General features: G+C 36.4%; 1 protein-coding gene and 1 long non-coding RNA gene across 2 annotated transcripts; one reads left to right on the top strand and one right to left on the bottom strand.

The window, feature by feature from the left end:
- Positions 1–991: 991 nt before the first annotated feature.
- Positions 992–24,016, top strand: coro1b (coronin, actin binding protein, 1B). Its single transcript, XM_082155729.1, has 12 exons — positions 992–1,427; positions 5,268–5,473; positions 5,598–5,720; positions 6,885–7,014; positions 8,654–8,835; positions 9,829–9,948; positions 11,190–11,294; positions 12,578–12,723; positions 14,191–14,248; positions 15,126–15,434; positions 17,884–20,357; positions 22,656–24,016. Exons 2-11 carry the CDS (start codon positions 5,270–5,272, stop codon positions 18,004–18,006), a joined length of 1,500 nt encoding a protein of 499 aa, XP_082011855.1. The 5' UTR covers positions 992–1,427; positions 5,268–5,269; the 3' UTR covers positions 18,007–20,357; positions 22,656–24,016.
- LOC309487964 lies at positions 12,017–12,571 on the bottom strand. The gene is made up of 2 exons (XR_014201954.1): positions 12,337–12,571; positions 12,017–12,276 (listed from the first exon to the last, which is right to left on the bottom strand). It is a non-coding gene; the product is annotated as an uncharacterized lncRNA (long non-coding RNA).
- Positions 24,017–25,277: the final 1,261 nt, after the last annotated feature.

Below are 25,277 nucleotides of genomic sequence, written 5' to 3'. Positions count from 1 at the left end.
TCCACTCTGTGCTATCGTGTCTCTGGACCGGAGCAGACTGTGTGGACGCTGCAATGGTTTGCTTGACACTAACGTGAAACCAATATATTTACACTGTCTGAATCGTTCCATATCCCCTAGTGCACTATGTGCAATTCACCATGTAGAAAATAGTAAATTTGATCTGCAGATTCAGCATCTATTTATAATGTAGGGGGCGGAGCGCTTCAGATTAGAGAGCATTTGATTGGACAGAAAATTTGATGAGAAGCTAAAGTGCAGAGTGATGTCATCAGAATCATTGATTCAAATTGGCAGAAGTGAGCGTTTTAAATGGTTTTATCTTCTAAATGCGAATTTTGTCATGGTTTTGGAGCATACTAGCTTATAGATAACAGTAAGACTAACATGTTTATAGTAAAAGCAAAAAAGACTTTAAGAGCACCATCAGGTATTTGTTACTTGAATTTCGTAATAAAACGTACAAAATTTGAAAGCTGAGACCTTGTTTAATCTCAAAAGTAACCTGCTCTTTCTTGTCAGTGGTGTTTTGTCACTGCGTGAGAATGGCCAAACAGTCCCTTTAAGGTATGGTATGGCATTTTCCATCACGAACGATGCTTGGCTGGCAATGCTTGGCTTAGTGCAGGAAACTTGGACTTTTATTTTGAATTTAAACCTGACTGTCATTCTGCATTAGACTGGGTAAACCCATTCTGCATTGCACTACATTCCAATTAAAGGTATCTCATGTTTACAAAAAAAAACTGCCTCTGAAAGTGGAAGAAAATGGAAGAAATAGCCTTGACATTTTTGTATGAAAATATTTTTTTTTGCCTGCAGTGTCCCTCAAAAAATAAAAAATAAAATAGTGGAGAACATGCAGAATATATAGGTATGATTAACCTTTTCCTAATACGTAGTTCATTCGGTTATTAATAATAAAATCATAAATGGTCACAAAGCGCTCAGAAAGGACTTTTATTACGTCAAAAAGGCGTATCGACGTCCATTTTGTTGACTGCTCACCATGGCGAGCTTCACACATCGCTGCTTTTAATTCTAAGCACATTCGCTAAGGAATTTACCACCCATCATCTTTTCTCCTTCACCGGTGTCGACGCTCTTCCTGATTTATTTTAACTTCCTGAACTGTACAGTTTTCTTTCAGCTTTGTATATCTTTTGAAAACACACAATTGTGCATTTATTTCCCTGATAATATGGACTAATTTGTCGATGCCTGCTCAAATTGACTGGATATATCTGTTCCACCTGACCATGCAGAATATCCAGGCGATAACACACTCAAAGGATTAGTGTAGTTTATATAGATCATTGCATTTATATAGATCATATTTTTATACCCGGAATCGCGTTATTAATTTCGGCAGGTTTTTCTGAGAAAGGGAAGAAAATAAAGAAGAAGAAGGAAACCCCCAAACAGAGGTACGAATGAAACTAACGTTAGTTCATATGCTTTTTTTTATGTTATTGGTGCATTTGTGCGGTTGTGGCTTTTCATCCGCATTTATGCGTTCACGACCCATTTACTTTTAACAGCCCCATATTTATGTATATATGTGGTGTGTGGTGGTGAGGTTTAAAAAAAAAAGGAAGGAAGGAAAGTCCTCATTTTTAGGCCTATAGCTATATCAAATGTAAATGTATGTCCCTAGCTTTTACAATTAATTTTCCTGGTTAAATAAACATGACATAAAAAAGAGAGACCAAATACAATTCTATTTTGTATTTTACACTATGTAATGTTCTATTTATTAAAAACAAGTATAAATTGAATCAAGTTCGTGTTTTACGCATTTTTACATTTATTCCAAAAATAATAACGCAGTAACAATTTAAACGATATTATTTGTGAACTAATACTCCGCTTTTCTTTTTAATAGTCAACTTATTTTCAGCAGTCATCAAGCTTGTAAACACTAGTCACAGACATAGACACGAAGATGTACCTTTATCTTCACCAAGCTGATTGCTCACTAAAAAACCCCGCTGTCATATTTTTTTTCTAGCCATTTCAAGTTTGATTTTGACGTGATATAAAGTGGTGATATCCGAAAGTGTCTGAGTTGTTTACTTACTTTTGAATTATTATTCCCATTAATGTCATCATCGTCTTCATTCAGGCCAATTCGAGAACGCGCACGAAAACAAGAGGCGGGATTTATCGCGTGAACCAATCATATTCAATCATAACTTGATGGAGGCGTTGCCTCCTCTCACGTGACTTTCTCTCCTTCATTCTCAATAACCCCCCACTAAACCCACCGCACACATTAAAGTGTCTGTCTTAATTCAATGGGCTCAGGGGAGGAAAAGAGACTGTTACTTTACAAAAAACGAGTGACTTTTACACTTTTTAATTTCACAGTTTGTAATATCGATAATTTTCTCATTCAGTTTTTTTGATGAGACACTGCCAAGTCAAAAAGGGCAAAATATTTTGTGTTTTTAAAAAAAATTATGGACTTAACCATCAATCACTGGAAGTAAAATTAGCAAGAATTGTACAAATACTGTAGATAAAGTATCGTAGCATGAATAGGCTCCCCTTTGTTTTCTGTTAATGTTTAAGCCTTGTGGGTAAACTTGCTTTTCTTCCTGCTTTTAACAGGAAGAAGTTTTCCACTCAAATATGAATGGCTTCAAACAGTTTATAAGTTGTTGAAAAATGTCTCCCAGTTCGTTTGAGTTTAATGTAAGACCAAATATTCACTATAAGTTTCAAATCTGGACTCTGACCAGGCCAAAACCACGAGCCTGACGGACATCTTCTTAAGCCACTTCTTGCTTGTGTTTGCAGTTTGGGCAGGAGTATTGTTTTGTAACATCTGATCATTCCTTTTTAGATAACTTTTCATTTATGGTAAGCAATCCATTCTGCAATATTCTCCTGCACTCCAAAGCATTACATGATTTGTAATAGATTCAGATGAAAATAGTGTAAAGTCATTAACCTATATAAAGAAAACTGCAGAATTTGCAGTGGATGCAGAATATTGGGAAAAGATGCACAGGAACGTCCCATGAAAACTCGTTCCTGGAAAGCAACCTTTAGACCACAGTTCACGTGTCAGAGCTTTAGGATTTACAAAGTTGTAAGCCGTTTATAGTGAGATGTTTACGGGTAGTTTTACCGTTTGGCATGTCTCTATTGATTCTAGTTTGATCACATTAAAGACAAAAAGTGTTTAGGGAGGGTTCATTTATCCAAATATATAGTCAGTATATCTCATTAGAATGTGAATGTGTAATAGACCTTATTCAGAGCATCGCCATGACAGGTATGAAAGCGAAGCTGTGAGGGATAAACCTACTGTTTTCAATGGCAACCGCTGTAAAAAGCTGTATAAAGCTCCTAGAGAACTTATAATTTTCCACACTCATGTTGTCTGGATTGTTTTGTCCACTGAAATGTCTTGGAAAGATATTTTTTGCAGTGTTTCATCAGCAGAACAATCCAAAAACACATTATATAACAGTACAACCCACTGGAGAGATGTATGTCTATCCCTCACCGCCTCGCTTTCATTCCTGTTATAAATCAAAGATGCCGCTGCTGTGAATAAAGTCTATGGAAGGTAAGCAAACATCAGACCTTAAATGTTGATGGTTTGTGGTTTGTGACTTTAGCTGTGTCGTGTTCAGTCTCAGACACGCGAGAGCTGCAGGCGTATAGAGTTGCACTGGACAAGAGGAGCTCTCACTTTTACCTCAATACTTAAGCCTATCTGACCTAATAACCTAGTGCTCAATAGAACAGAAAAAGTAGAAATCATATTTTAGGTGATAGATCATATTAATTGGTGACAATTTTGAGATTACTGCCAAATACAGACCAGGGTATTTATATTTATGCATATTTATTGTAGTTGATATTGCTGTGTTACCTTCTTTGCTGTTACATGAATTTTATAATTTTTCCTATTATGTTTACTATTTAAATCTTGTTTAAAAGCCTCTAAGGCTAGTGTGACAACATGCCCCACTACTGACATCTTGTGTTCAGCTACCCAAATGTTCCTTGAGGTTCACTTATAATGTTAGTACAAAACAACAAATGTACAGTATGTGAGGAACTATAACGGCTAACGTAACGATCCGGGTGCGCAGTTAAAATAAACCATCGACCATCCTTGCCACTGTCGCCTCTGGCTTGCTTAGTATGGGACACTTAATATTATTGATCTGACTGTACTGACGCTGCTGTATTGAGAACTGAACTGAGCTGGACGATGACATAGTTTTTTGATGAAATGAACTAATTTAATAATTGATGATCTTTAAATTTGGAACTGAATCAACACTGAACTGACTTCAGCTGAACAACTGTTGAAATGCATCATTTTCCTGTTTATCACTGTAAAGCTGCTCTGAAACAATCTGTATTATATAAAGTGCTGTATAAATTAAGGTGACTATAGCCTAACTATTTGTCGATGTCTTGCTCTGGAGGTGGTCATATGCAAATATATTTGCCAGTGTGATGTCACAGATCCTGCAATATCAAAACAAGCCATTTTTGGAGCTTGATTATATATATGCTTTGTTTATAATAAGGAGGAAGTAGGCCTAGTAGTAGTAGTTGCGCCCAGGTAGCAGTGCTTCGCCTGTGCTTCCCCTTAATATAGTCCCAAGTCAATATCTGCCTAGGAAATCGCCTAGTGTTAATCTGCATCGCTATTTGTATTCGTTGTGAATACGCAGGCCACAAGAAGTAATTAGGTGGGTTTTTTATCTATTTTTTTTTTTTTTGCACTTTTATTCAGGACATGCTAGCTGGCAACAAAGGATTCCATTCATTGTGCTAAGCTAAGCTAGCGCCAACCCTGTCAAACTAAAACAATGCATGCACTGAGACAAAAATGCATTTGCCCACCTATCTAAATGTAGGAACGAAGGTGAATAAGCCCTATTTCTAAAAACGGTGGAGTGTTCCTTTAAGCTCTTCTGAAACATTCAGGATATTTTAATGGTACAAAGACCTCTAATGTCAAAAGATCAAGGCAAATTTGATTTCTCATGTCTAAAATTTAAGTTTACTTAACCTATTGATGTGATTGCAATATTTGCATATGGAATTGTGATCAGTTTTTTTTCTTGCATTTATTTTTCTTACCAAATTGCAGTTGGCCTTTTGCTTTCCTTTACATTCATTTTTACTTATTTTAACATGCTTTATTTGTGCTTCATGTCATTTTCATAAATTACTATTCCATAATCATTAATGACATCTACTAACTGTGTTCTCCACTCTCCTGCCCGCAGTCATGTCCTTCAGGAGGGGTGTTGTCAGGCAGAGTAAGTTCAGGCATGTGTTCGCACAGGCTTGGAAGGCTGAGCATTGCCTTGATGATGTCAGAGTATCACGCGTGACGTGGGACGGTCCGCTCTGTGCTGCCAATCCGAAGTTCATTGCTGTCGTCATCGAGGCTGGAGGAGGCGGAGCCTTTCTTGTGTTCCCGCTCTCCAAGGTTGGCATGCACTCTCTCTGCGATATGTGGAAAACAATTAGGATTTACAGTTGGTTGCATAATCAAACCAACATTTCCATAAAATTGGTTGAGCTCACATTGTTTTTACATCTCTAACCACTAGAGCGGTAGAGTGGACCAGAACACCCCGACTGTGTGTGGGCACGCCGCTCCAGTGCTGGATGTGCAGTGGTGCCCACATGATGACAACGTTATCGCCAGTGCCTCAGAGGACTGCACTGTCAAGGTTAGGTTTACTCCCTTCAACAAAGCCCACACCTCATTTATGAATGGTGAATAAGGTGTCTTTATGAATATTCATTGCATTATTAAGACATGAAGATTCACATGGTACATATTGTCATTTTTGTTGAATGAAAAGTGTTTGGTACGTTTTTCAATATTTCTCTAATTCTTTTTCAATTATTTCAGTATGACTTAAAATTGTGTTTTTGAACCAAACCGTTTGTAAAAATCTATGTAAAAAAATATTGTAAACATTTTCTATGTTTCTATTACCAATCAAAAGTTTAGAGTATTTTTGTTTTTGAAAACAGTCTGCAACATTATTATTATTATTATAAAATATTATTATAATTTAAAATAACTGGGTTTTTTTTATTGAATATATTTTAAAATGTAATCCATTCCTGTGATCAAAGCTGAATTTTCAGCATCATTACTCCAGTCTTCAGTGTCACATGATCCTTCAGAAATCATTTTAATATGCTGATTTGCTGCTCAATTTTTAACAGTGGTTCTTCTCATTATTATCAATGTTGAAAATGTTTTTGCTGCTTAATATTTTTGTGGAAATCGTGATTTTTTTTTTTTCGACACTTTTATGTAATATAATGTAATATATTTATATATAATATATTATATTTATACTATTCCAGTTTTCAGGATCACAAGGTCATTGTAATATGCTGATTTAGATTTCAATTTCAATTAAATTTTATTTAATTAATAAAAAGTTCAAAGGAACAGCATATATTTGAAATAGAAATCTTTTGTAACAATATAAATATCTTTTTGATAAATTCTTTGTGTAATTTCTGAATAAATTTATTAATTTCTTACCCCAAACTTTGGAATGGTTTGTGTATCACAATTTTTCACAAAAATATTGAGCAGCACAACTGTTTTCAACATAGATAATAATAAGAAATGACAATGAAGACTTTTTCTATTTTGTCAAGGAATCCAGATTTATTTATTTTTTAAATCACGGTTTCTACAAACATATTAAACACCACCTCTGTATTCGTTTCACTTGGATAATAATAGTAAATGTTTCTTGAGCAGCAAATCAGCGTATTAGAATGATTTCTGAAGGATCATGTGACAGAGAAGAACTTTACTTTACTTTTACTTCTAAAAAGAGAGACACTGTGTTTGTGCACAACAGGTTTGGCAGATTCCTGACGGAGGTCTTACGTCTCCCATGTCTGAAGCTGCTGTGACCCTCGAGGGCCACAGTAAAAGAGTGGGCATCCTAGCCTGGCACCCTTCGGCCCTCAATATCCTGTTGACTGCAGGTTAGCACTTCCTTTGTCTATATATACTTTGCGGATCTCGGTACTTGGATTAAGTCTGTTCTGGCACACTCTATTTCTGGAGTGTGCTCTAATTCTGGTGTCTTAAACCTGCTTTATATCTTTTCTCAAGCCCTAATTTTGGATGTTGGAGTTTGTTGATGTATTTTTGTGCACCTTCAAAGCAATGAAAAGACAACAGAGCTGTCAATCGATTAAAAATGAATTTGCATGATAGGCTGATTCTGTAATTAAGTGAATCTCAATTAATTGCACATATCAATATTTGTTGAGAAAAGCCACCAAATGAAGATAATTGAAGACATTACACTCTTGAGGCAGACAAATGAATACGCATGACAAAAAGTGGTTTTAGAAGTCAATATATTGTTTGATTTTCATTTAATTAAGAAATAGGGGTTGATGTGTCTACACATCTACACTTGTACAGACGTAACATATATAAAACTAAACCGCTTCATGCACAGTTTGATTTAAAGGTTTGTGCACAACCAGACAAAGAAAAGCAGCTTTGGGTTTGATTTGCATTAGCATGTAAATATCTGAGATGCAAATCTTAGGTCTTAAACTTGTCAAATGTTTTTTTTTTGCTGATCTTTTGGCCATCTTTGATTGGTAATACTTTATTTTGATGGTCCACTGTAGATATTCTACTAACTATAAGTAACTTTGCAACTACACTTCAACTAACAATCATTAGAGTATTAGTAGACTGTCTGCTTAATATCTGCTGCTAACACTTTATTTTGATGTTCCCAAAACAGATATTCTACTGAAAATAAGCACCTTTGCAACTACATGTCAACTTATTCTACCTGAACCCTGACCTAATAGTCTACTAATACCCTAATGAGAGTTAGTTGGCATGTCTCTGTACCAATTTTCGGGACCAGAGCAAGAACTGCTGAATTAAGTTCTTTAATAAATTTTGTCCGTTGTTTGTCACTGTCAATCATCGCAGTTTCTGATTCAATGGCGCATTTAAAGGTACTCAAAGCGATGTTGGGTGACGTCACTTCTTGTTGACGTTCAAAGTATTGTCAAACAAAACGGAGGCTAGCTCGACCCTCCCTCCTCCTCATCCCGCCTCCTGGAACACTGTTTGTTATGTTTCGTGGTCCAGGCTGGGCCTGTTTGTTTTTCTTGCCGTTTGTGGAGCCTGGGCTGTCTACAGAGGCCGTATTTTTTACAGTGTGTTCAGGGGACCGGCAGCTAGCGGATAGTGAGGAGACGTTTGCTGTATGTGACAAAAAGTGTTTTCGCCTAAAAAAAACGTGTGACATCGCTTAGAGCACCTTTGAATATGGTTGTCAGTGATTCACACGCTCAACAGATATGATTGTGACTCATTACAATGCTCAACACTGGTAAAAACACGCTATAAATAGAAACCTCTGATGCTCAGAGAGCGCTCAAACAAACACGAACGAGAGCATTTGAAAGCAGTGTCTAATCGTCTATCAGCGGGTACCGAATATACCCAGTACTACTGGAACTGCAGAAATGCTGGTACCATCAACTTTTTTTTTAGTAGTACCGGTACTTTTGACAGCCCTAGAATGTCTAAAGTGGACCATTGAAATAAAGTGTAACCCTTTGATCTTGTGTGCCCATGTTCTAGGATGTGATAATGTCCTCTGTGTGTGGGACGTGGGCACCGGGGAGATGGTGTACCAGCTGAGTGACGCCCATCCTGACCTGATATACAGCGTGAGCTGGAACCGAGAGGGCAGCGTCCTGTGCACCACCTGTAAAGACAAAGCCTTACGTGTCATCGATCCCCGGCGGGGAACTGTCCTTAAGGTCAGCCTGTTCACTCCTGCATCCTTACATTTCTGCTTCAGGGTTTCCCAACCGGGGGTTTGTAAAGCAATGTAACAGACAGATTCAAAAGTTTGGGTTCGGGATGATTGTTTTGGAAAGAAATCTCTTATTCTCACTAGGGTCGCATTTATTTGATCAAAAATACAGTAAAAATAGTAATATTGTGAAATATTATTATTATTATTATTGTTTTCTATTTTAATATGTAATTTGTTGCTGTGATGCAAAGCTGAATTTTCAGCATCATTACTCCAGTCTTCAGTGTCACATGATCCTTCAGAAATTGTCATATGCTAATTTGCAGTTCAAAACAACAGCATTTATTTTAAATATTAATCTTTTGTAACATTATAAATATGCTTAGTCACCTTTGATCAATTTAATGCATTCTTGCTGAATAAAATTATTAATGTCTTTCAAAAACAATGTTACTGACAACGGTAGTCTAGATACAGGAGGTTTCAGTGTGATAGTTAGAATATTCCTAATAGAAGATGATACAGGTGTTCAATAAAAACATGGACATTAAGTGCACCTGAGGACTAATAGAATTATTCGAACAATGTTTATTGAGCTTTATTCTTTCAAAGCTTGCTATTGCTAGCCTCTCAGAAATTGCCTACCCTACCTTTTAATAATGTGAAAATAACCTTCAAATTCATTGGAAGTGTCACATGTGACTGCAGTTCTGTTTGAGATACGACCGACTTGTTGGTGATGTTGAATTATGTATGAATAGAATATTATTGAATTAACACTTTATAAATCAATAATTTAATAAATTACTGTAAATAACTTTAGAAATCAATAATGAAACAACAATTTTGCGGTTGCCTCTAAACATGAAAAGTCTCCAGTTAGCTTAGACTTTGCCCTGAAGCTGTCCTTCATTAGGAATGTGTCAGTGTTTTCAGATCAGTGTTTTTGCACAGACATGTGATTTTTCTTGTCGTTTGACGATGTCACACTCAGGTGCGGGAGAAGGCTCATGAGGGCACCAGGCCAATGAGGGCCGTCTTTCTGGCCGATGGGAAAATCCTGACAACCGGCTTCAGTCGCATGAGTGAGAGACAGCTTGCCCTCTGGGACCCAGTAAGAGCTTTTTTATTTTTAGAGGAAAATCACTGGTTCATTGGTCAGCAAGAACATTTTATCTTTAGAGCCTGTGGTGAAGCTTGAATCTGTTAGGGTTAGGGTTAGGAACTAGAAACTTGATTGATCTTCCTACTGTAAGCTTTATAGGCTTTAAGCTTTATTAATTAATAATCAAAAATAATATACACTACCATTCACAAGGCAAGCTTGGGATTATTAAAGGTGTACTGTGTAGTTTTTAGCGACATCTAGTGGTGAGGTTACGAAATGCAACCAACAGAAGTTACGGTGGCCGACAGGAAAAGATGTCGTCGTCTGAGACAGCAGAGAGTAGCCAGTGAAGCAATGAGGTTTCTTTACAAAGATAAATTAAGAAATTAGGTTTACTTAATTATTCAGTAAAACAAAATCATATTGCGAATATTATTGTTACTTGTTCATCATTGTGTCAGTGTTTTATTCGCTGACTTTAGCTAGCTTCTTTGCATAAAGAACAACATAGTAACGAAACGCGTTTGTCCATTTAGAGCTACTGTAGAAACATGTCAGCACATTTCAATGTAAGGGGACCAGTGGTGTATGTAGATAGATGCTGCTCGTTCTAAGGTAATAAAAACATAACGGTTCATTAAGTAAGGTCTTTATACACCACTGAAAACATTTCTGTCAACAGATCCTCCTAAATATTACACAATGCACCTTTAAGATTATTTTTCAAATTAAATTAATACTTTCATTGGTAAGGATGCATTAAATGTCTTTACTGTCACTTTACTGTCAAAATTGAAGCAGTAAAGCAAAATAAATAAATAATCCTTTCGTCACCGGCATGCAATAAATTCTACGGACTAGTCCGGGAAGGATCCATCAGTTGTATCCTTCATGACCCGAGAAACAAAGGATGCATTTGGAGGAGCCTTCGAATCGGGACAGTCTTCGTCGCGCCGCGGTGATGCAATCGGCTTTCGAAAGCGGCCTTCGAAGGATGCAGCCTCTGAATTGGGACTCAGCTACAGTCTTAACTTAGTGGCTACTGTATGTTTATGCAACTTGCCCCGGGACACATGCATCAATAATCAGACACTCACTAATTATTTTAGTTGGCATGAAATCATCTATATAATCAATCAAACAATCAATCAGATGAGCTTACTTCTATCAGATGTTGCCTGTCTGGTTCAGTATTGATGTTTTGGTAATACATTTTTTTGATAACCTGTTCTGTCTGTGCATTTCAGAGAGATCTCTCTGAGCCAATGGTTACACAGGAAATGGACACCAGTAATGGAGTTCTGCTTCCATTCTATGACCCAGACACCAACATGGTTTACTTGTGCGGGAAGGTAAGATTACCCAGCTTTCACTGCTGCACGACAGGTTTCACTAGCTGCTCTAACTAGGCCGGGTTGTCAAAAGTACCAAGTCGGTACTGACATTTTTAAAATGTGACGCTTTGAGCGCTGTTGAGCGGAATCATAAACACCTCTGATTGCCTATTGTACTCACGCGCTCATCGGGTTTGTCTGTGATTGGCTACAATGATCAACGCACGGGAGCGTTTGAGAGCACACGGAAGGGTTTTGAAAGCAGCTCCCGTGTGCTTTTTTTTCAATGCCACAAGAACAAGAGGTATTACATATTCACAATATCACATTAACTGCCAGGAAAAAAGAAAAAATGCTCCCGTGTGTATCTGTGTAAGCGCTCGCTCAAGAGCGTCATGTATATTTAAAACATGTTTTTGAAGCGCTGATCATTGTAGCCAATCACAGACATATTTGACTGCGCGAGTACAATGGCCATGTTTACGATTCCGCTCAACAGCACTCAAAGCATCATATTTTGTAAATTTCAGTATCGACTTGGTACCAAAGTCGGCACTTTTGACAACACTAGCTCTAACAGACATATAAACTGTGCTGTTTACAGTAAATGTGTCCAATCACTGACTCGGGTAGTTTTCCTCACATACAGTAAACATATTATAAAAGATTGGAGTCTGTAAGGTTATTTTTTAGCGTTTTTGAATAAAAATCTCAGGGGCTTATTTGATCAAAAAAAAAAATATTTTAATATATTTTGAAATGTAATTTATTCCTGTGATCAAAGCTGAATTTTCAGCATCATTACTCCAGTCTTCAGTGTCACATGATCCTTCAATCATCATTTTAATATGCTGATTTGCTGCTCAAGAAACATTTACTATTATTATCAGAGTGAAATGAAAACAGCCGGTTGTTGAATATGTTTGTAGAAACTGTGATGCCGTTTTTCAGGATTGTTTGATAAATAGAAAATGTATTTTAAATAGAAAATTTTGTAACACTGTAAAAGTCCTGTAAAAGTTAATGCACAAAAGTATTAATTTCTTTCAGAAAAACAAACCAAAACCAAACTTAAATTTGTGAACGGTAGTGTACGAGATGTTGAGTCTGTAAGCACATGTAAACTAAGTGGTGTTAAATGGCACAGTGATGGTATCAGATGTTAATACCTTGGTACTTTTGATGCATATAGATCGTGTGTCTCAGAGGCCCATGTAATAAAAGTAGAATTGGTAATTGCTGAAATCCAATGAAGTCAATGAGCTCTAGTTCAGCTGTCTGTGACCGTGTCTCTTTCACAGGGTGATTGTACCATTCGCTACTTTGAGGTGACAGATGAGTCACCGTTTGTTCATTTCCTGAGTCTGTACAGCAGTAAGGAGCCGCAGAGAGGTGCTGGTTTCCTAAGCAAACGAGGAGTTGATGTCAACAAGTGTGAGATAGCAAGGTATGATCTGAACTACGGTGTGACTTCATTCTTCGATGTCCTGATTCTTTCTATTTAATGTCGTCTTGATGAATCCCTGAGAACAACTTCAGTCTTTTGTTTGGTGCCAAAGTTGTTTGACAAACTGTTTTTTTGTCCGGGATGTTTGACTTTTTTAAATGTTTTCTTACCCTCATGTGATTCCATTCTTTCTTCCATGGAACACAGACATTTTTTTTGAAAAATATTCACACAGCAGCATAGAAAAAAAAAAAAGAGGGTTGATAAGAATTTAAGTATTTGAGTCTCTTGTGCTCACCAAGACTGCATTTAATTGATCAAAAATACAGTACAAAACATTGATACTGTGAAACTGTTACAATTTAAAATAACAGTTTTAATGTAATTTATATATATATATATATATATATATATATATATATATATATGTATGTATGTAATGTGATTCATTCCTGTGATGATAAAGCTGAATTTCCAACATTATTTCTACCAATCTTCAGTGTCACATGATCCTCCAGTATATGCTTATTTCATGCTAAAGAAACATTTATTATTATTATCAGTGTTGAAAACAGTTCTGCTGCTTAATGTTTTTGTGGAAACCGTGATGCATTTTTTTCCAGGATTCTTTGATGAATAAAAAGTTCAAAAGAACTACATTTATTTTAAATCTTTTGTAACATTATAAAATATGTTAGGGAAAGTTTTTTTTTGTTTTTTTTTATTAATGTGTTCAAATATGGAGTTACTCCCTAAAAAGTAATTACTTTTTATGGAAAGTAATGCGTCACGTTACTTTTGAATGACTTTTTCTCACTTGGACTGGGCTTGTTTGTTCTTAATAACAAAAACAAAACAAATGTGAGCAGCAAAGACACTGGTTAATAAAGTGAGATTAAATACATAAAGTATATTTGTGTTATTATAACATATTTTATTATTGCATGTTTGCTTAATATTCTGAGTTTGCATTTCACTGTTTTTACTCATTTTTAAGAAGCTGTACAGTAACAAACTGGAACAAGTAGGCTATTATTGATAACACTTTACAATAAGGTTAATTAGTTAACATTAGTTAATGTATTTACTAACATGAACTAACAATGAGCAATACATTTGTTACTGTATTTATTAATCTTTCTTAATGTTAGTGCATAAAAATCCATCTGTTCATTGTTAGTTCATGTTAGTTCACAGTGCATCAACTATTTGATTTTAAAAACATATTAGTAAATGTTGAAATTAATATTAACTATAAGATTAATAAATGCTGAAAAAGTATTGTTCATTCTTAATTCACGTTAACTAAGGCAGAAAACTAATGTTAAGTAATGAACCTTATTGTAAAGTGTTACCGTAGTATTCGCTAAAAATCACTTTCATTTTTGAGCTTTCATTTTGAGTTTATACAGCATCTCTCTCCAGCGCTTGCATTTATCTCCATTGTTCTTCATCTTGTTCCATCAGGTTCTATAAACTTCACGAGAGAAAGGTTGAGCCCATATCTATGACTGTGCCACGGAAGGTAGGTTCAGTCTGCATGCATCCATGCGTTCACTTTTGAGTCTGTGTTTACAGCGAGTCAGAAAGGAAAGTTAGTAAGTAACCTTTGGCTACTAATTAGTCATTCCATTTTGTCGTCTACAAGAGCTTTGAGTTGAACTTTGTTCTGATAGAAGTGTTGAGTTTCTGTTTGAAATGCCTTGAAGGCTTGGAAAGTTTAGTGTTACAGGAAGTTCTCTGAAAAATACCATATTTTAAATGCTCTCTTGCCTTGTGTGTAGAAAAATAATTGCACAGCGATGCGATGCTTAGGTTTCTCTATCAGCCATACATATATATATATATATATATATATATACTGCAATTTGTAAAAAAAAAAAAAAATTATGTTCAAATGGTGATGATATGCTCATGGGCCATTCCACCGAATGGGTGCCATTTTGTTATTGTATATTATTATACTTATTATACTCTTGAAAAAAAAAAAAAAAAAAAAAAAAATCTGGGTAAAGCTCACTCAGAAATAAAAATTCTGTCATCATTTTCTCATGCTCATGTCATTCCAAACCTAAACCAATCATAAAAGTTCCAAAGCAGAAGTTATTTTTCCTTTCTTCAGAAGAAAAAGTAAATCGTGACGGAATTTACATTTTTAGGTGAAATCAATGTGAAAATGAAATAAAACAGGAAACCCATTTGAATTTACCATTCTTAGCTGGTATTTTATGAATTCTTGGTACAGCCCCCACTGCTGTATTTTTAGAGTCTTTGTGTCTCTGTGAAAGAGGAAGGAAGAAACCCCATGTTCAACTGCCCATTTGCAAACTATTAATTGGCATGTTTATCAGACTGCACCATTTCTCTAAATTAAACTCTTCTTTCCCCCCACCCACTATCAGTCCGACCTGTTTCAAGGGGATCTGTACCCGGATACGGCGGGATTAGAACCCGCTCTATTGGCGGAAGATTGGATAGCAGGACAAGATGCCCCTCCAGCCCTGGTTTCCCTCAGCGGAGGCTACATGGCCCCCCCCACCAAATCCGGCACGCTGCGGGGTCGACCCAAACTGCTCTCTCAGACCAACACTAGCCCCACCAGCACGACTGCGCCAGCAAACCCTATGGCGGTTGAGATGGAGAGCGAGGGTCCGGGCCACGGGCGAGGAGGAAGGGATGTAGATGGTGGGATAGAGAGAGTAAAGAAAGAGGTGAGTGACAGTTGTGACGAGGTTCACAGAAAATGAGGAGACGACAGGGTCGGCTGAGGCGGACTCGTCTCATTATTATACACCTTTTTTTAGACAAACGAAACAGTAGCGCAGCTCGCGCTTAAATAATAACTCTTTCTTCTTGTTGGGAGAACATAGACACAGTCAGGCTGCTTGTTACGAGTCCACCGGTAGTTTCTCTCTATCTTTGTCTGTCAGCCAGCGGCTTTTATTCTTTGTATGATGCACAGCACAGTCTCCTGTGTGTGTGTGTGTGTGTGTGTGTGTGTGTGTGTGTGTGTGTGTGTGTGTGTGTGTGTGTGTGTGTGTGTGTGTGTGTGTGTGTGTGTGTGTGTGTGTGTGTGTGTGTGTGTGTGCGCTTCACTGAAAGCAGTGCATTAATATAGAATTGTGATTAAACTGACTGGAACTACCTGTGCAATTAAAGATTTGAACCATAGGAACCATACTATATGGACATAAAAATATGGACATAGTGTTCGTGATGTCACCCATAGGTTTCTGAAGAGTGTTTTTTAAGCCCAAAGTGGGCGGAGCCGGCCATCACCATCTTGGCAGCGCATCACCGGATAACCGAAAATGGGCAAAAAGGCGGGATTAGCTGAGGTGACGCTAACAGACAGCAGACAAACGAATAGTCGTGACAATAGCGGCAATCCACCTGTCACTCGAGTGGCCACGCCCATAATTATGCAGAACTTTAAGGCTTATTATCATTTAAACGGATGAGTTATAAAAAAAAATGCACTCCCCTCACAGTTGTCATGAAGGGCAAAATTAGCTATATAGACCAAAAACACTTTTTGGACCAGGCTGTAATCACATTTTTTTTCTGCTGTAAAGTTGGGCTTGTTAACATGGGGGGGTTTATGGGATTGTCTCTAGCGGCCGGTCGATGAATTGCAGTTTAAGTCACTTCTGTGTTTGTTTCAAGAGAGAGACAGGCAGGTTGCCTCTTGGTTTGAACGCACACCTTCCAGCTAATCAGAATCGGGTTCTGACACACCATAGAATAAATATGTTTATAACAGGGTATGTCAGAATACTCTAATCTGATTGCGTCATTGTATTAATTAGCAATGAGGGGTTTAGAATTGCTGTTTTTGAAGTAATTAAACTCAAAGCATTAGTGTTAGTAGAGAGAGACGCTACACAAACCCAGGTAATACACACACACACACACACACACACACACACATTCTTGTACATCTACCATTATCATATATCTTTATGAGGACATTCATTGACACAGTGCAATCTCTAGCTGCTTACCCTAACCTTACCCATCACAACTAAGTGCCTAACCCGAACCCTTACCCTAAACCGACCCTTAACCTAATTATAACCTTATCCCTAAAACCAAGTCTTGACCCTCAAACAGGCCTTTAAAGGGGTCTCAGAAAGTGAGGACCGGCCAAAATGTCCTCAATTTACTCTCTTTGTCCTCACTCCAATGATCTAAAACTCAAACTGGTCCTCACAAAGATAGTTGTACAAGTACACACACACACACACACAACTCTCTCTCTCCCTCTCTTTCTCAATAATTCATTCATATAAATAGTATAATTCAATCAAATAAATGTAATCTTACCACTACTTTATCTCTGTGTCTGATTTAAAGCATTCAGTTTCAACGCACCTGTTTAAAGTACCACAATTATGCTATTTTAAAGGTTCCTCCTTTTGTCTTGGAGATCTCCTACAATAGTTTTACACGCATCCAAGGTCAAAAAACACTTATTTTCTCATAATATACTTTGCAACATTACCTCTGCTCTCACAGTGTCTGAAACGATTCAATCAAAGATCCAGTCTCTCTAAACTCCTCCTTTCCGAGAGCCTACTCTGCTCTGATTGGCCAGACTGTTATGATTGGACTGTTGAGATTGGTCTACTGCTTACAGCGCGAGTCAGAAATGAAACGGCCATTACCATATCTGAACTTCAGCTCCGAATCTTCCTCAGTGTTTTGATACAAAGAACGGGGACAATGGCGGATCAATTCGAGCCCAAGTCCACATAATTTTGAACTTCATGCAAAGAGTATTTGCTTTCGCAGCGCAGAAAACAGCGTCTCCTCTACATGTCGACAACACAAACCAAACTTTTCCAGTCTCAGCTTCAACTACAGTGTTTGAGGGTCAAAGTAGACGTTATTCACGGGCAGCCAATGACGACCATAGACTGGCATTATGCAAATTTGTTGCTGACGGCTCGTTTCGGCAGTTCAGAATCTATTCTTTCTTTAAGGAGACGATAGCTTTTTTTTGTCGTGCACTTTGATCTTTGCAGACCTTTTACATTCACAAACACCTGTATTTATACACTGCATGGAAAGGTAATATAGGGGGAAAAAAGGATAATAGGGGCACTTTAAAGCCTAAATGTTGATGTCCCATTTTTGTTGTTTTTCTTTCTTGCGCAGGAGGACCAACTTTCTGATATTCTGACGGAGGTGCGGGCGTTGCGTGCTCTGGTTCTGGCTCAGGGTCACAGGATCGACGTTCTGGAAAGGCAACTCGCCCGTATTGAGGATGGAGAAGTGTGAAGGAAACTACAAACATATCACAACACATAGCCTTACCCACATTCAAAAAGCTTCACTGAAGAGTTATGGGAAATGTAGTTCCGTTACTGTGACATAGTAATACAAAGAAATGATTGAGCTTTGAGCTTTATTGGTACACTTTTGGCTATTGATGCACTGATATATAATATCCTAAATGCTGCTCATTTTGTGCTTTTACTAGGGCTGTTACATCAGGTACTTACTGCTAAGTACAGACTCTGAAGTCAGAATTCGGTTGGGTCAATATTTGCATGAACATGCAAACTTTAAATGAAAAGCAGACTTGGTAATATCGTGTAGTGTGCATTTAAGAAAGCATTTATGAACGCTTCTACTTAATGAAAGTAGTTTGAAGCATGAAACCTTCAGGAAATGTATTAATCCAACATGCTGAACTAATTCCTTTCTTCCGCTAAAGTTTGATGGTGCTTATTATAATGCATTGACCAGCACTGTTCTTGGGTTTCTTTCTTCCATTTTTTTGTCTTAACACTTGTAGCATTTATTTGGGATGTGGTTAGAGTTTCATGTGTGGAAATGTGTGTAGCATGTGATAGAAACTGTACTCGTTGTTGAAGGAATTTGTGAGCTATCGATATAATGAAGAAGAGTGTCAGAAAATAACTTCTAGGATGAAAAGTTGCCCAGGTCACATTTCACCTCAAAATCAAAAGGATAATAAGAAATTAATTTGACATTTTCAATATTTATTTTTTTAAGCACACATTCTGCATTTTGTAATTGTTTACTTATTGGGATTATTAATTTTTTTTTCCTATTTTGGGGAATTCACTGATTTTGCAGTAATCATTTTCCATTTTACACTAAAACATTTTCTTTTACATTATAACCAGACATAATTTAAGGCACTACATACAAAATATATATTTTTCATTATGGTAATGCAAAACGTGCTTAACTGTCATGAAAATGCACATCATTTCTTACTTATTTCCTTTGATTTGGAGAGACCTGGACTTGTTCTCGGCAGGTCCGTTGAGATTCTCTCGAGTCTCTTGATGAATAACTGCTTCATTCCTGTTTGATTGAATATGAAAAACACTAGTAGAATGTGACATTGATTTAGAGGTTTAGATGGTGGTGTTTTTGTATTTGTTTTATTTTTTAGTTTGTAATCGTGGGCACTACAATCAGGGATGACTGAAACGACTCATCCTCCTCTGTGAATGACTTTATGTAGCTTTATCTGTTGTATATGTTGTAAATGATCTAAGTACCCATTTACTTAAAACTTAAGTGCTAACTTAATCTGTTCTTTTTAATAAATGACATTCACCCTTATCTACTGTGAATCAGTTGTTTTTATTATTTATCGCATTACAGTCACTTACAGATTGTGCCAGCTGGCCTGTGATTGAGGTCAAAACGAACATTTTTGGTGCTACTTTTAGAAATGAAAGTGAACTAGCTTAGCAGTGCCAAACAGTGATTTCTCCTGTAAACTAGGAAGTAGTTTAAGGTTAATCAAGGCGAATTTCAAAACTGAAATGGCATGTGCAGTGACATTAGGGGAATATTTGACCAGCTCTGGCTAAGAAACATGATCTCCTGTTGTGTATTTGAGCCAGATTTGGCCTGCACCTTGATCAACTGTAAGAACCGAAGGTGTTTTAAAAAGTGTGGTCGTTCCACAGCTTTTTTGTGTTGTCGTGTAACGACCACACTCCTGCATCGAGCCTTTTGCTGCATTCTCTGCACAAGCAGTGAAGCGTTCGTGCTTTCATGGTTCATAGCATCTTTAAGCTCGAGCTTTACAACAGGATGTGGTCTGAGAGAGAGACTTGTGTTTCATCTCACAATCTAGCTGAAGGAAACTGTGTTCCACTGAGCTCTTCCTGTGTGTGGACTCCTTAGACATGCTTTCATTTGAACATTTTATTTCATATTTTTCATTTCGAGTTTCTAATTAACTATTAATATCATGATGTTAAGCAAGAAAACGAGCCAAATGCATTATTTTTGAATTCTTATGCATAGGTCATTACTTTTACCTCAAAATGCCCACTACAAATTGCTTTAAATTTGTGCATCCCATAAAAAAATTAATTTATATATATATATATATATATTATTTTTTTAAATCCATTTTTAGAATTTATATTTTGCAAATCAAGTTCTTGTCATGACCTTATTGCATAAAAACCTGATACTTTTTAATCGTCTCTCTCTCTCTCTCTCTCTCTCTCTCTCTCTCTCTCTCTCTCTCTCCCCGCCCCGCTTTCCTCTTTCCTGCCTATATGGCCAAGACCAATTTGAATTCTCTATTTTATTCTCACATGGGCTATGGGTTTAAGGACAGTTGAGTAAAGGTGAGTTATTTCAATTTACCCTTTTTTTTTGTGTGTGTGGCTTGTGCTGAATTTGATTTTACAATATTTATGAACAGCACTGTATTTTTACATATTTTAACATTGTATACTAAGCTATTTTTAGGCTATGTATCAATATATTCTGTATTGTAAATAAGAAGTATAGCGTATTATGTGTGAGTTTTAGGAAACATGTAATGCAGGTTTGTTTCAAAAGCAACAATTAATTAGTTAATTTCCCCTTCTTCGAACATTTGCCACTTCATGTAATTTGGCACATGATTTTGGCAGACACATTTACACATTCGCCCGTGCCGTACACAGCTGCATTAGCAGCACAACTTGTGAATTGTTGTAAGTGGTTTGAAACTCATTTATTTAGACAAGTGTATTAATAACCAGTGTTAGGGTGTGTAAGTGTCAAAGAGGTGTACATAAAAATAAAATAAAAAAACTTTTGCACAGAAATGACGAAAAGCCGAAGTGATTTCCTGCCAACTTTTAAAAAAAGAATGCAAGCATGCTTACTTCCGTGCAACTGCACTTCAGAACAAAGCATGGCGGGAGGATGGTGTTTGTGTGGGCAAAAAAGCCACAGTTTATCACAGTCTATATATGAAACATATTGCAAATTGTTGAATATCCAGCTAAAGCTTATGAAGAAGACACTGTGGAGACTGTGTGATAGCTATATATTCTTGTGATAATTTTGTTTTTACTTTTATATTGTATTTCTATTTAAGTTTTATTTATTTATTTATTAATTTTTTTATATTTAGGCTATTTGAATAAATGTATTATTTGGAATTTTATAAATGTATTGTTTACACTACCGGTCACAAGATTGGAATAATTAAGATTGTTTTAAATGTTTTTGAAAGAAGTCTCTTATGCTCACCAAAGACTGCATTTATTTGATGCAAAATACAGTAAAAACTGTAATATTGTAAAATATTATTACAATTTAAAATAACTGTTTTCTATTTTAATATATTTTAAAATGCAATGTATTCATGTGATGTCAAAGCTGATTTTTTTGCAGCCTTTACTCCAGTCTTCAGTGTCACATGATCCTCGATGAATTATTCGAATATACACTAATTTGGTGCTTAACTATTAGGCTATCAGTTATTAATGGCACTTTTAAAAAAAAAATGCGTTTACACGACACCAATGTACTAAAAACTGAAAAGTTTTTCCTTTGCTTTTTTCGCATACAAATGACAACACTGTCTAAACGATCCCGTTCACACGGATCAACGAAAACGACTGAAAACGCTGTATTATTCATGTCAGGCCAGTAGTTGGCGCTGTCACTTTGTAAAGAAAAACTCCACGCCTATAGACTGAACGTAACATGCATGCACATGACCTCACTGTTTTCACAAATTCGCGCTTTTCTAGTTTATACCTATGGTTTATACAGAGACGAGAATTGAATCGTTTTCAAAAACTTGGGGGGTGGGGGAGTGTTATTTGTATGTTTTTTTCCCTTTTTTTTCTTCTTCTGGGGACTGCAGATGTAAATTAGCCTGTGGCTAACTCTGGTACAATGCATCAAATGGAAACATTTATGTTTGAAATTGTACATGGTCCCTAATAATAATTTTAAAAAAGATATATATTTATATTTTTATAAACTTGCACTTTGAAACTCGTTTTCAAAAGATTGCGTTTTCAGGCCCTCAAAACGCAGTTGTGGTGTAATTGAACGGCCCAAACGCATACAACTTTTTCAGTTTTTAGTTGAAAATGGTGTTGTGTAAATGGCCCCTTATTACTATTATCGTTGTTGTAAACGGTTTTTACTGCTTAATAGGATGTTTGTGGAAATCGTGATGCATTTTTTTTTTTTTTTTGGAATATAAAGTTGAAAAGAACAGCATTTATTTGAAATGTAAATCGCTTATATCATTACAAATGTCTTTAAAGTCACTTATTTTACTAAATATATAGCCTATATAGCCTATATATATATATTTTTTTTTTTATCGTACTGAACCCAAACTTGAGGACTGGAGAGATGGCTGCTGAAAATTAAGCTTTTCCATTACAGGAATAAGTTGTATTTTAAAATACATTCAAATAGAAAACATATCTTTTAAATTGTAATAATATTTCACATTATTGTTTTTACTGTATTTTTCATCCAATAAATGCAGCCTTGGTGAGTATTTTACCATTGAAAACATTAAAAACTCTTTACTATTCCTAACTTTTGACCTGCAGTGTAAATAAATGATACATTTGATTGATTTATTTCATTAATTCTCCCTGTTCTCTTTGCACTCTTTTTAGTCATGGCACCACACACATCGAGTTATGACAGCACTGCAACTGTCCTTATCCTCCTCTTCATATTAATCATACTTGTTCTGGCACTGGTGTATTTTTACAAAAAACTTAATGTGGACACAAATGGACAGTACACCGTCCAGAACATCATCTTCGCCCCCGGCGGCCTACGGGATCGATTGAGACAAGGAGTTGGGGTTGTGGAAAACAGATTTGGTGTCCACATTTGGCCTCAACCCCGTGATGACGAGGAGAACATAGGAGATAATGACGAAGAGGAGGGTGGAGGTCATGACAAACAACACGACAGTTACACAGAGGGAGAACAGCAGGAAAATGATGACGGCGGGGACGATTCTTCGAGTGACTATTCCAGCGTTGACCTGAGGGAGAGGGCTATGGCGCAGGTGGAGGAAAATAAAAGCGAGAAGAATGAAGCTAAGGAAGAGAAGAAGAAACAGGAGGAGGAAGAGGAGGAGGCAGCAGCAGGAGAGAAGGATGAAAGTGAAGAAGTGAAGAAAGAAGAAAAAGTGGGATTGCTCGTAGATCTAACGCCGTTTTCAGGTAGCGCAATTTGGTCTGAGCCTAAGGAGGACAAAGATAGAAATGAGGAAAATGACTTGACTGAGTTATGAAAAGCACAGAAACATGGCGTGCGAATTTAATAGGTGGGAAATCAGATGACTGGCCCAGGGGGCGGCACAAAAAAAGTGATTAAAAATGTAGTCAGTTGAAAACTGCAAAGCCTGACATAAAAATCCCATGGAACAGTTTATTGAACCTTAAGACAATGTTTAAAAACAAATTGAGCAAAATTTGCATGTGTTTTTTTACTGAGTACCATATTTTATACTCATGTTTTAACAGGATTTTTCTAAAACAATTATGTTTGGATAATCAAGTAAACCTAAATTTCTTCAGTCCAGTGTTCATCTTGAAATATTACAAAAAATATAAAGGTTTTTGTTTCGTTTACTTTATAAAAATCAGCAGCAAAAAAAACACATGTATGACCTGGGGGTGTTTTTAGAATTATTCTAAAAGGCCTTTTAAGATAAAGCATCGATTAGACGAAAGAAGACAATGTTGAATGTGTACTACAGGTTTTCCAGCAAAGTTTTGATCATGTTGATAAGTTAGAGGTCTAAGAAGTTTCTGTATCAAATGTACAGTCGGTTTGAACTTTAAAAGTCAGTGAAACGGTTCCACACCCTTTCTGTAAGTTGTTTGCTCTATTCACTTCCTGCTGTTTTTCTGCCAATGCTGACTCTGTGTGAAAATACATTGTGAAACCTGGTAACATTTTTATGTATATATTTTTGCAATACAGAACATTTTTAATGTCAATAAAGTGATTGTCAGAATTGTTGAGTATTTTAATATACTGTAGCCACTAGTGTAAATCTCACAAAACCTGCCAAGAACGTGTTTAGAATATATTTAACCCCAAAATAATAAGGAATAATATATATTTTTAAGAAAATTAAATTCGACATAAAAGAGAAGTTGCTATAGTATTTTCTTCCCTATTGTGTTGTATATCCAAGTTAAATGGACAGGACACTAAAAAAACATAGGACGGGACTTGATTTTGTCCAAGGGGAATTGATTGGGTGGTTGTGGTTTGCTATTGGTCGATCTCATGTGAGTGACAGGTTTGTCCCGCCCTCGTGCCAGTAAACACATCATTAGAGAATAGAAGAGATGTCGCTATAAGAGGGAGGGGAAGTTATTTTAATTAAAGACACATGAATTAAAAAATATATACACATGGATAAATCATTTATATTAAACACTGCAATATTCCATGAAAATAGGAATTGTCCATTCTGATTTCATGGTGACTTTAAAATGTGAATTGTGACATTACAAATGCCATGATGTACCATTAGGGCACCAAACCACCAACTATTTTGAGGCTATAACCGTGAAACCACCACTCTTATCTTGGTTGGACATTTTGAGCAAGGGTTCATGGTTTGGGTCAAGATGACGATGATAAGGAAATATGCTAATACTGTAAACTAGGGGAAAAAAAGTTTGACAAGACAAAGCCTAAAAGGCCTAGCTTGAACTTTTTTAAAGTAGTTTTAACAGCTTAAAGTTTGAAGGTTTTCAGTTTGTAATATTTTTTAAGTTTTAGTTGAAAAGCTCAAGCAAAGACGGACAGACAGACAGACAGATCAATAGATAGATAGATGACATACCAATAGATAGATAGATAGACAGATAGACATACAAATAAATAGACAGACAGATAGACAGACTAGATAGATAAGTAATGATAGATAGATAGATAGATAGATAGATAGATAGATAGATAGATAGATAGATAGATAGATAGATAGATAGATAGATAGATAGATAGATAGATAGATAAGAAATGTTAGATAGAATGGAGGTTTAAATGAGTCTCAATGGCTTAGAAATAGTAAGTAACATAGAATGGCAGCTTAATCTAATGAGCCTCTCCAACTATCAAAATGTTAACTCCTGCAAAGTTTAGTTTCAGGTCTAATTAGACATGTCTGAACCAGCTAGTCAACATTTTTCGGCTTAACTCGCTGGAACCGGGTTTGAACAAAACCAAAGAAGAATACAGAAATTAATTGATTGAAACAAATA

The sequence above is a fragment of the Leuciscus leuciscus genome (genome assembly GCF_965113295.1).
Source record: "Leuciscus leuciscus genome assembly, chromosome: 2".
Taxonomy (NCBI): Eukaryota; Metazoa; Chordata; class Actinopteri; order Cypriniformes; family Leuciscidae; genus Leuciscus; species Leuciscus leuciscus.
Note: the sequence above shows the minus strand (reverse complement) of the source record. Positions and strands in the feature narration are given on the sequence as shown.